General features: G+C 39.5%; 1 protein-coding gene across 1 annotated transcript in view; it reads right to left on the reverse strand.

Annotated features, from left to right (window-relative positions):
• The window catches only part of pole (polymerase (DNA directed), epsilon), an 88,665-nt gene that overhangs the window by 34,364 nt on the left and 41,688 nt on the right, over window positions 1–12,613 (reverse strand). The window contains exons 26-33 of the mRNA XM_078421429.1: window positions 10,932–11,146; window positions 9,817–9,919; window positions 8,069–8,149; window positions 6,087–6,209; window positions 5,423–5,641; window positions 2,523–2,729; window positions 393–536; window positions 78–218 (exon numbers count right to left, since the gene is read on the reverse strand). Coding sequence (XP_078277555.1) covers window positions 78–218; window positions 393–536; window positions 2,523–2,729; window positions 5,423–5,641; window positions 6,087–6,209; window positions 8,069–8,149; window positions 9,817–9,919; window positions 10,932–11,146 — 1,233 coding nt within the window. The remainder of the gene's footprint in view (window positions 1–77; window positions 219–392; window positions 537–2,522; window positions 2,730–5,422; window positions 5,642–6,086; window positions 6,210–8,068; window positions 8,150–9,816; window positions 9,920–10,931; window positions 11,147–12,613) is intronic.

Here is a 12,613-nt window from a genome sequence, read left to right on the forward strand (position 1 = left end):
AAGGAAAATACTCACTCTGCAACGCATGAGGCTAGACCTTCTATAAATAAATACCACCGATCATTAGTTATTCAGACCTGTGTTTCATAGACGCCCTCGACATCTGGAGCAGAGAGGTCAGCATTGATCTCATTGATGTGTGTCTGGTACATGTCTTCTGGCACAGAATACTCATAAAGGTTGTAAATAATATTGGAACGTGGAAGGATACGATTGACCTGTTAATAAAAATGGGAATGGATTTTAAAAAGTTTAATATTGTTTACCATTCAACTCTCTGAACACACACTTATTTAAATTGAAATTACTCGAGTCTACCACACCAGCACACTAAGTACATGGGAAGATTAAGATTTGTTTGGAGTGGTACAAAAGGGAAAGAATACACTTACCTTTTTGTATACAGTGCTGTCCTCAGTTTTAGGAATCCGCTGATTTACGTAAAAAACTCGTGGGATGTTGAGTTTGATGCAATGCAAATCATTACCAACAACAGCCCACAGCTTGAAGAGGCCAGGTTGACTTGTTTCTGCAATCTGAACCATTGAGAGAATTGCTTGAATTTCACAGTAGTTCAAGTAGAAACTAATTTCAAAAACTTCAAAGAAGCATAATACAGTTGTAAAAAGTAATTAAATTTAGCTTTAACTATCTTGGCAGATCAGAGAGGAAATTGCAGCTGAGCACAAAGAATGGACGGAATCAGATTGATAGATATGGAAGGGACTGATGAGCAGAGATTTCTCCCGAGGGCCAAAGGAGGCAAGGAAAAGGCCATGTTGGGGTTTGAAACAAAATGGATGAGAATGTTCAAGGCTAAGGCTTTGAGCAGTCTAAAGAAGTGCACAGTTGTATGCATGTAAGTTTATGGAGAGTGGAAGATGAATTGAACAGTGAAGTACAAGATGGGAAACTAATAAATTAGGATCACTATAGCCAAGCATTGGCAAATGTACCCAAGCAAAAATAAGCCAATAATAGTCAAGCAAAGGTATCATGAGTTAATAGAAAAGAGATGAAGATAAATGCAGTGATTATAAAAATACCGAAGTGTTTAATGGCTACTAGACCAAGTGCCCAAACCTCTCCTGCATTGGTGCAGCACCTTCTACTCTCCTCTCCTCCCCTCTCCCCCTACTTCATCCCCCTCAACCCCACTTATCCTCCCTCTTCCCCCCTCCCTCCCTCCCCTCCCTCCCACCCCCCTTAGGAGATAGATTTAAACTTTAAAATGTGAATAACTTAAAAAAATATAACACCGATTTCAATGAAACCTTTTCCATTAGCACCAAAGGGACGACGATGAGTAAGGTGGGCCTAAAATTGTCGCACTATCATGTGCCGTTTTGGCTGTAGTTCAGGAACAAACAAACAAACATGAGTTTTAGTATATAGAATACTAAAATGAACAAATGTGGTAGATTTTAATGTTTTTGAGAAAAACTGGAGGTAATTAGATAAGTGGAAGGAATGCAGGAGATATAACGTGCATTGATTTTCAGTAGCTGTACCAAGCAAGCTCAGGTATTCAGTTCTTAGAAGAAATGCAGCAACAAGAATAGAAAGTTGGTGTAAAAAAACAAATAAATGAGTAAAGGGTGCATTCTGAATCTAAGAGCTGGAAGCAGGGTATCCGAGAAATGAGGTACATGAAAGATATAAACCAAACGCAGGCAAATGGGACCTGCTTAGATAGGGCATCTTGGTTGACATAGTCAAGTTGGGCCAAAGGACCCTTTTCCATGCTGTATGATTTGATGAGTGCTCGGCTTATTCTATACAACAACATAAAGTCAAGAAGCTTGCAAATCCCTCTTGGAGGTCTACAGGACAGGACTCCAGAAAGACAAACAAAGATTAATAGAATGGGCAGGCAGGTTACAGATGCAATATGGCGACGGATTTGAGCATCCCTTTGTGGCGCGGCGATAGGCCCGAAATGAATGCGAGGAGCCAGGTGTTTCGGGAGGAATTTTATTTGCTGTCGTTCTCTTGTCCAGTCGGGTCCGCAAGAGAACGATCGCGCCTAAAACCCTGCCATTTATCCCTGTAGCTAGGGGCCACCCCCGGACTAGTCCATTCCCGTGCCGAGGGGTTCGATAGTGGAATGGCCCGACCTTTGGGAGCCGCCACAGCTTTATTGAAAACATTAAAAGGTGACGCAATAAATGCAAAAGCAAATTCACTACGTTTATGCCAGGAATAAGAAACAAATTCTAATAAGATTATGATATACCCTTCACACTTACACTGAAGAGTTAGCAACCAGGATAAAGTTTTAATCTTTTGTACATTTCCAATTGATGAAGAGGTTCATTGTAGAGTGCACCACTGAAGCAACATGCAGTGGTTGCTTGAAAAGCTTCAAAGGGATTAAATATTTGAGGCACAGGATGATACTGGGCTCTGCCGATAGCATTGTAGATTGTGATTAATTTTGGATTGCCCAGAATTGGGCTGAATTTCTTTCTCCTGAATAGTTCTTCAGTCTATAACTCAGTTCTAATCTGAACAAACATTACCTGTACAATCTGCCATGGCATATCTAAAATGGTGCGGGCAGTCCGACGTAGAAAGCTGCTGAGGCTATTTGCCGGACCGTCTCGAATGGGTCTCCCTAGTGCAGCTGCCCCGTCATTCAGCTTCCTTCTCTTGCGGCGGGCTTTTCTCTGTTTTGCCTGGAGCTCCCATTTTTTCTTCTGGTACCTCAACCACACTAACCGTTCATTCTGTTGCCAAATATAACACAAATTAGCAAGTTCATTTAAAAAAATTATTTGTTTTCTTATTCTCTTCTCACCTCCACCAAATCCATGACCAAAACACTGTTCTGAAGAAGGATGTGCCGGCTCTGGAGAGGATCCAGAGGAGGTTTACAAGAATGATCCCAGGAATGAGTGGGTTAACATATGATAAGCGTACGACAGCACTGGGCTTGCACTCGCTTGAGTTTAGAAGGATAAGAGCAGACCTCATGGAAACTTACCGAATAGTGAAAGGCTTGGATAGAGTGGATGTGGAGAGTATGTTTCCACTAGTGGGAGAGTCTAGGATCAGAGGTCATAGCCTCAGAATTAAAGGTCCTTCCTTTAGGAAGATGATGAGGAGGAATTTATTTAGGCAGAGGGTGGCGATTCTGATGAATTCTTTGCCACAGAAGGATGTGGAGGCCGTCAATGGATATTTCTAAGGCAGAGATAGATAAATTCTTGATTAGTACGGGTGTCAAGGGGAGAAGGTGGGAAAATGGGGTTAGGAGCGAGATAGATCAGCCATGATTAAATGGTGGAGTAGACTCACCGGCCTATTATGCCTGAAAAACAGACATCAAGGTCGTGAAAGGTAGTGTGTAAATGCAAGTCCCTCTTTCATTCAACCAAGCATCTGCTACTGTACAACACATCAAGTTGCAAGTTTTGGAATTTAACAATAATTGGACCATGAAATAAATAACCTAATTACACAATTACATTAAATGCTCTTGCTCAAATGTTAAACAAAGTTAAAAGGACTCGTTAGGAATCATGAGAGAACTCACTCAAGAATAATGCAAGCTCACATAAAACATTACAGACCCACTGACCCCAAAACAAACAGAATTCTGTCAACTCATTCTATTTTAGGTGGAATCGGCAGAACAGAAATTACTCACAGGCCATAATGCGCCAACAAATGAGGGATGAACCAAACAGGGGAAAACGATTTCTGCACATAAGAATCATACCAGCCAGTAGCAGAACCACAGGAAAAGGTACAAATTAAACAGAAACACTAGGTTTTACTTTACAACTGTTCCTTAAGGAGTGGAAATAAAGAACAGACCAATGAAATGTATGCTAAACGTTTCATGTCAAATTCTTGATTAATTTGGAGATTTAAAATTGGACTCAGTTTAATACTCAAAGCAAAGAAATCAACTGTAGCTGTTGTACATCACACTGAACTGGCTTGGGAATTACTACACAAATCCATTTGTGAACTATTTGTGTTTAATTTTGCAATCAAGAGAGTCATTTATAAAATACTTCCAAAAGTCTCTGATACAGTAAAGTACTGGAACACAGGTTTATCCTGTCAGTTTGAACTGATGAATGCTTGTTCCCCTCTGGCATAATTACTAAATAACAGGCTTGCTATACATTTTTAGAAAGAAATTCCTGATGACATTTGTACAACAGAGGAGAGTAATGATTACACTTAACTGCAGTGGAAATTGTATGACGAAGATAGATCAAAGATACATGGAATGAAATATCTGCTAAGAATCACAGCCTAAGAAGTTGTTGAATGAAGTGAACAATTAAACTGCTGGAAGAACTCCAGAGATCAGGCAGCATCTGTGGAGACTAATGGATGGTCAATATTTTGGGATGAGACCTTGCATCAGGACAGAACGTGGAAAGCTCCCCCACCTGACTTGCTTTGATAGAATTGCAATTATTTTGACATAACTGCAAGAATACACATGGCCACCAATAAGCCTTGATGAGCATTTATAGAAGTGGTCACAGAACAAAGATCCATTAATCAAAATACAGGTCAATAGATATGCACATATTACATCACACCATTGAAAAATATGGCAAATCTTAATGTCATTTGCGTAAAGTAGTAAGACAAATAGCAAAGAAACACACTTTACAGATGAAAATCAATTCCCCACATCCAAGGCTGCAAAATGGCAAGTTGTTCTTTTGCACATGAAGACAGACTACACATTTTACCCACTGCAGCAAAAGGCATGAGAGGATGTTCTTGAAATAGTGCAACAGAAAGCTAAGAGTTATGCCGGACTGATTTTAACGGTAGATTTTAGAGGTTTAATCAAATGCCTTGGATCATTCAAATTCAAGACAAGATCTAGAAATAGTTGTCCATTTCACTATCATTATGTTTTTATAGTTTGAAAAAGCATAGATTTTATTAATAAAAACATCCAAGTTAATCAAAATTGTTTCAAACCTAATCTAGTCGGGGTTTTTTTCTTTGGACACTTCTAAGTGGCCATAAAGTAAGATCAGAAACACAGAGATAAAAATTTGGTTTTAAATTGTGTTTATCATGAGAAATGTGTGGCCACAGCATCTGGAGAACAGCACTAGTCTTCTAGGATATATATTTTTTATATATGTCCTTGCAGAGAGGGCCATTGTTGTATGCGGCATCTGAAAGATTTCAACCACAAAAACAAATCGCCCGCCAGTGTTACTGAGCATAAACCATTAATGGACATTTATTCAGAGATAAGCATGCCATCACCAGCCCAAAAGTCTTTTTTGGCATCCTTTTACCTGTCATTAGTCTTTAAAAATAGTTTGCATTAAATACCCTTCAACGTATTTTAATTTTACATGCAAAAACAAATATATTCAAATGTGCCCAAGAGGATCTATTTAATTCTAATCTCCCACGAATAAGATACCTTTGATTCTCCCAGTGGTGGTGGAGGTCCCAATATCTCTCTCCAAGACTGGGTTAATTCCAGGTCTTGAGATGCTTCCTGACTCTCTTCATTCCCACCACGTGTTCTCTTTGTACGGATGGGGATAACCGGTTGTACTCCTTTCTTCGGTGTTCTTAAATCTTCCAGATCACATATCTCCGAATGCTGATCGCTTGTCGCACGCAGATTGGATGTCACCTGAAATTTAGGAACGTTTTCAGGAACTTTTTTTTTTTAAAGCAATTTTTCGAGAGGGCTCGACCGTAGTCCCTTTGATTGTGATGTAAACTATTTTAGGTTAGGGACATTGTTCAGTTTCCATTAATGTATATAAAGATTTTCAAATATATATTTTTATTGATAAAATAAATACAAGAAAATGTAATCAATGCAGAAGATACTGAATTCCCAAAAGAGAGAGAGATAGAATGATGGTAATGATACAAATAGAAATAGTGAAGATTTTGGAAACATGAACAATAGAAAATGCTGGATGCTCTCAACATCTCAGGGAACCACTGTGATATGAAAATAAGAATTCACATTTCATTTAGATAGCCCAACATGGTAAAGATTTTGATGACAACTTCACCTTCAGAACTCAAAACCATTTGTCTTCAAAAGATAATTGGAGAACACATACCTGCCTGACTCCAGTGTTCGTGAAGAGCTCATTGATTTTCTTCTGTTTGTAAACATCATTTTTTTCCAGCAATTTCTTATGAAGCCAATCGGGATGTCGTATTCGTGGAACTGGATTTTTCACCTGCACGGGAACGATGATCAGTCATCACAGGTGAAATATAGAATGCATTCATATATTTTCAATAGTGACATACGACAGATCTTACTGCCACTACAAATGTAACTTTTAACCTGTTCAGTGCCACCCCCGAGTATTCCTGGTTTAAGGCCAATAATTTAAAAAAACTTGGCAGTGAACTCAGCAGTTGGCATCACAATACACGAGAAAAATACCGCCTCATGTTCTCCACAAATTTCTCCTCAGTCAAGTCAAGTCAAGTCAATTTTATTTGTATAGCACATTTAAAAACAACCCACGTTGACCAAAGTGCTGCACATCTGATTAGGAAAAAAAAAAAAACATACAGTGGCAGGCAGCCAAACACAACGGCGCGGCCATCTTGAACAAAATGTTTAACTAAAGCAGAATGGTGTCCCGCGGCCGCGCCGCACCGGGCGATGGAAGGCCCCGCGGCCGAGCCGCACCGGGCGCTGTTCAGTCTCGCGGCCGAACCGCAGTGACAGGAAGGACAAGCAAACAACATCTGCGCCTTCTTTCAGGCCAATATCCTGGTACTAAGGCTCTAGTTACAGGCAAGATATGTTATTTGCACACCTGATATCAAAATCTTGCCATTGCTATTTGACATCTATATCAATGATTTAGATGAGAACGTACAAGGAATGATTAGCAAGTTTGCCAATGATACTAAAAGAAGTGGTATCATAGACAGGGACGATGGTTATCAAAAATTACTACAGGATCTTGATCAGCAGGGTAGTTGGTTAAGTAATGGCTAAAGGAGTTTGGTGCAGATAAACACGAGGTGTTTTGGGAGGACAAACCAGGGCAGATCTTCGTAGTGAATGGAAAGGAGGCAATGAGGGGAGTGGGGGAGAGGGGAGGGAGGTTTGTAGAGCAGAGGGATCTAGGAGTATCAGTACATAGTTCCCTGAAAGTGGCATCAGAGGTAGGTAGATTGGTGAAGGAGGCTTTTAGCATCCAAGCCTTCATCAGTCACAGAATTGACTTTAGTAGTTGGGAGACAAAGTACTGGAATAACTCAGCGGGTCAGGCAGCATCTCTGGAGAACATGGATACATTACATTTTGAGTCAGGACCCTTCTGACCCAAAACATCACCTATCCATGTTCTCCAGTGATGCTGCCTGACCCGCTGAATTACTCCAGCATTGTGTCTATCTGCAATTCCTTGTTTTTATAGACATTGGGACATTATGTTACAGTTGTGCAAGATGTTGGCGAGGCCACATTTACATATTGTCTTCAGTATTGGTCACCCTACTATAGGAAAGATGCCAATAAGCTGGAAAGGATATTGTCAGAACTTGAGGGTTGGAGGTAAAAGGAGGATTGTTAGTTTAAAACTTTACTCCTTGCAGCACAGGAGGCTGAGGGGTGATGTGATAAAGGACCATAAAATCAGGAGGGGAATTGATAGAGTGAATGGAAGAGTTTTTTATAGTGCAGGGGAATGTTTTAATAGGAACCTGAGGGGCAAAGTTTTCTACAGAGGGTGGTGGATATATGGAACTGCCTGTGGAAGTGATTGAGGCAGGTTCAATAACAAAAAAAATTAAAAGACATTTGGACAGGTACATGAATAGGAAAGGTTTAGAATGATGTGGGCCAAACAGGCAAATAGGACAGTTAGAAGTAGTATCTTGGTCAGCATGGATAGGTTGGGCAGAAGGGCCTGTTTCCATGTTGTATGACTGTGACTCACAAGTCTGCATAAATCAGTCATTCTTAATCACAAGGAACTACCCAAGACTTTGCTGTTAGCAATAATATTATACAAAGACTATTCTACAACTTTGGTGAAGTATAACTTTTATTATACAAAATAAAGGTACTAACCTGCTGAAGAGCTGCTGGGATGGTGATAATTTTCTGAATTGCATTGCCAAGACGTTCAATATAATAATCCCAATCCAGAATCTAGAAATAATGGAATCATATTTGTATTTTATTATATTTAACTTTTTCGCCAAGTCAATAGCGGGTCACATGCACATTGCAGCCCTAGTATTCTTTACATTCTTACTCTCAACAATTCAATTAAGGATTGAATGGCACCCTGCAAATGTAAAATAACTTTGTCACTTCTGTTGTTTTTGTCATTTTGTTCCGAAATTCAGCAATACCTGATCTTATATTGCTTTTGGTGTTGCATAGTAGTTTTCAACTGTAAGCAACTAGGATTATGGTTAATACACAAAAGTACACAAAGCTCTGGGGTAACTCAACGGGTTAGGATCTCTGGAGAACATGGATAGGTGACATCGGGGCCCTTTCTCAGACTGATTCAGTCAGCTGAGCTACCCCAGCACTGTGTGAGCTACCTCGGCACTGTGTCATTTCAATTTAAAACTAGGCGCGGTCATCATGGGGCTCCCTCCCCTCTCACCTGCTGTCACTTCCAAGGTGGAGTATATCGGCGACTCTGGGGGACGAGGAGGCGGTGGCGGCAGTGGGAGAGGAGGAGTGTAGGTTGAGGTGGAATGAATAGAGTAACGAAAGAAGCAGGCAGCGGTGGTAAAGATTTAACGGATAAAGCCACAGCCAACAGCAAGAAACAGCTGCAGGTGAGAGGGGCTCATTGATGTGCTTTGCGAGTCGGGTCGGAAGTCAGGGCTCTAAACGGCCGGGGTGACGGTGGAGCCGGGGATGGATCGGCAGGTCATTCCATTCACATTCAGTTTACATTTTATATGTATTTTTTTTAACGTTTCCTACACTCCATGGTTCTTAAGAGACACGGGAGCGGAGTCATTGGCGGGCCAGGGTTTTATTGTCGTTTCATTATCATGTGACCTATGTTGATCTGGAAAAAAGGGATAGTCCAGAAAGTCTCTGGAATTGAGGGTGCTGGAAAATTGGTGTTCAACCTGTATCTCCAGATTCAGGGACAGGTTTCCCCCAGCTGTTATAGGCAACTGAACGGTACTCTAATCAGCTCGAGTGCGGTCGTGACCTCCCATCAACATCATTGGAGACAACTGAACTATCTTCAATTGGACTTCAACGTCATATCTTGCACGACATGTCGTGCCCTTTTTCTGTGCACTGTGGACGGCTTGATTGTATTAATGTATAGTCTTTTCTTTGACTGGATAGCACATAAAAGCTTTTCACCGCACCTCAGTACATGTGACAAAGATTAACTAAAGTAAATGAATCTGGAAACCAGTCAGTGAATTGGGGCAATAGAATTTAACCCATCAAAAGGTTTTGAATCACAGGAATTCTTTCCAAGAAGGTGCGTACGATGTTCAGCTGAATATATTCAAATTAGGGATCCGATGAGTTTGAACACAAAAATAATTCAAGGAATTGGGTGCAAACAAAGTTCAAATGAATTGTCAGGCCCAATCCAATTTAAAGGCAGACATGAAGAGCTCACCATACCACAATTCTTATATTTTGTTTTTGCACCATTAAAATTTAACCATTTTTGAGTTTGCCAAAAAGAGAGCACAGCATTTTAAGACGCAGCTTTGTTTAGTTTCATTTGATAATAAATAAATGCTCCGTTTAGATTAAAACTACCTCAAAATTTAGAACCAATGAATCATTTGTCAAAAGGTTTCTCCAGTAAAACTTACTAATCGTATGTCCAGGTCCTGCAAAGAGGGGCTCTTCAACCATTTCCTCAGATAGTGCTTTCTTACACTTGGCTCCGCCTGGAAAATGGCCAACGGGATTGCTCTGCAAAAGAGAAAGCATTTAGACTTATAGTGATCCTTTCACACCTTCAGATGTCCCAGTCTTGAGAATGAATGAATCTTTGTTTGTTAATCATACAAGGAGCAAGTGAAGGTTTTTTTTTTTTTGCTGATCAGAAAAATTAACCATAAACTCTGTCCACTAATCATACACGGAACTGCAAGTGCTGGAATATAGAGCAAAAATCAATATGCACAATCCGCAGGCATTGCCACTTTCATTTCACTGCACATCGTGTATGTGTATGTGACAAATAAATTTGACTTGACTTGACTTGACTTGATTCAGCAGGGCAGGCAGCATCTCTGGGGGACATGGATAAGTGATATTTCGGGTTGGGACTGAAGAGGGATCCCAACCCAAAACATGGCCTATCCATGTTCTCGAGAAGCTGATGACTTGATGATTTCCTCCAACACTTTGTGTTTTCCTCCCTTTAATGTGTTTTCTGATATATGAAATATTGAACAATGTAACAATCAGCACAAACATACAATGGGTGAATGGGTTCAAGCAACACTTATAGCACTCAATATGTGACATTTTAATGTGCTCCAAAACTCAGTTTCTTGATTTATTACGTCAGCTTGCATGCTGGAACACTCAAAATGCTTCTGGACTGAATGGCTTTAGCAGTTTTTCTTTCACTTCTCAATAACAAATACCAAGCAAATCAAGCGACAAAAAAGAAAATTTTGTAGGAAAGAAAACTGCAGATGCTGGTTTAAATCGAAGGTAGACACAAAATGTTGGGGTAACTCAGCAGGTCAGGCAGCACCTCTGGAGAGAAGGAATGGGTGACGTTTCGGGTCGAGATCCTTCTTCAGACTGAACCAAGAAGGGTCTCGACCTGAAACGTCACCCATTCCTTCTCTCCAGAGATGCTGCCTGACCTGCTGAGTTACTCCAGCATTTTGTGACTACCTTTGAAAAAGAAAATTTAGGTGAATTTACAAGAGTCTCCAGTAAAATGATTAAGACTTATTTTTCTTACCTTTCTGTTACTGGAGCGCCTTCAGGCTTCCTGGAGATAATAAAACGACAACTCAGTCCTGCATCTTTTACCATTTGATCCCCAAGAAATTCTGCAAGCCGTTTGGCAGTGCTGATTGAGGTGGACTTCTGTTCACCATAATCTTCCAATTTACGAGACATTGATCGATTCTCAGAGATCAATTCAAATAACTCTGTGTCAGGCATGTTTGCTGCCTACAAATCAAAACAATGGAGTAAGTCCTAACAGACACCTACAACAGCTTATTTCTTAATCATTTTTTTACATTCACATGTTCATTTAGTATAGAATCTGGAGCAAAAATAAAAATGATGGGAGGAACTCAGTAGGTTAGGCAGCATCAGAGGATGGAAATGGTCAGACAGATTCAGGTTGGGTTGAGACCCTTCTTCAGACTGATACTCCATGCACCCTCCACTGGACCACCCCTTTCGCTCCCAGACATGCTGTGCACTGTGGCTCCATTTCATCTTCAGCCAGATCCACTCCTTCAACTCTTATCAGTCTGAACCCAAAACATTGTACATTCCTTCCACAGATGCTGCCTGACCGGCTGTGTTCTTCCAGCACTCCAGTTCTCTGCTTTCAAAATAATCTTTACCCTAACACTGCTATTCTTCAAAAGGTTATTTTTAAAAATCAAAACACTAGAGGCGATAAGTAAATGTAAAGTGTTTTTGCAACTGATGTTTTTCAACCTCACATTAATATTAATAATTACACCCTCAACAATTAATATTCCTGCTGAAAGGAAAAAAAGAACTTTAAAGGATTTAAAAGAATTGCATGCTGTTTGAGGCAATAAATTATGAACTGTCCCTGAATAATAAATGACCAATTTCAGTCTATTATTGTATCCGTAATAGAACCAGAATCTCTAAGAAAATGAGGAAATAAGTTGCTGAATTATTTTCTTTAAATTAATAGAATTCCAGAATTAATATCTTACATGCTGGTTATTATGGTTGAGTATACTGAAAGAATACACATGCAGTTCATAAATGAAAATGTACAAGTCTCTCCTGCATAAAATTAAACAATATCATAAATACATAATTGTTTAATTTTTTAATCAAAGTTCTGTCTGATACTTTAAGAAATATTCTTAGGTAACAAAATGATACAGATATCATGATACATGTGATGACTTCACAGTAACAATATTTTTCAAGTTCTTGATTTAGAACATCAGTTTTTCAAAGATCACAATTTTAAATGTCAGCAGCATGGTTAATCTTGAATCTCCATTCAGAAACATTAACAATAATAAAAGCATTTTTTTTTAATTACTGAGACAAAGATAGTGCATGTGATTTGTAACATGTGTGACAATTCTGCCAATAATGCCCATTAACCAAGTTTTAATAACAAAACATAGTTGTGTTATTAAAGATTTATCTAAAGTCCATTTGATCCCATTACTATCAAAATGAGATTAGTATTTTAATGTATTCTATTTAGACCGCTCCCAACAATTACACTTAATCAGAATTGTTGAACCAGTTTTACTGGTGGTACTCGTACGATGCATTTCCCACTCGTGGCTTAAGAGAGGATTTTGCAACTCCAGTCTTGTTATTTCTGCCAACAAGAGCAGAATAGGTTTGCTGATAGGTTATGTAACCATAGCATGAAAATAATACAAAATGTAGGCCACAAGG

The sequence above is a fragment of the Rhinoraja longicauda genome, chromosome 25 (genome assembly GCF_053455715.1).
Source record: "Rhinoraja longicauda isolate Sanriku21f chromosome 25, sRhiLon1.1, whole genome shotgun sequence".
Taxonomy (NCBI): domain Eukaryota; kingdom Metazoa; phylum Chordata; class Chondrichthyes; order Rajiformes; family Arhynchobatidae; genus Rhinoraja; species Rhinoraja longicauda.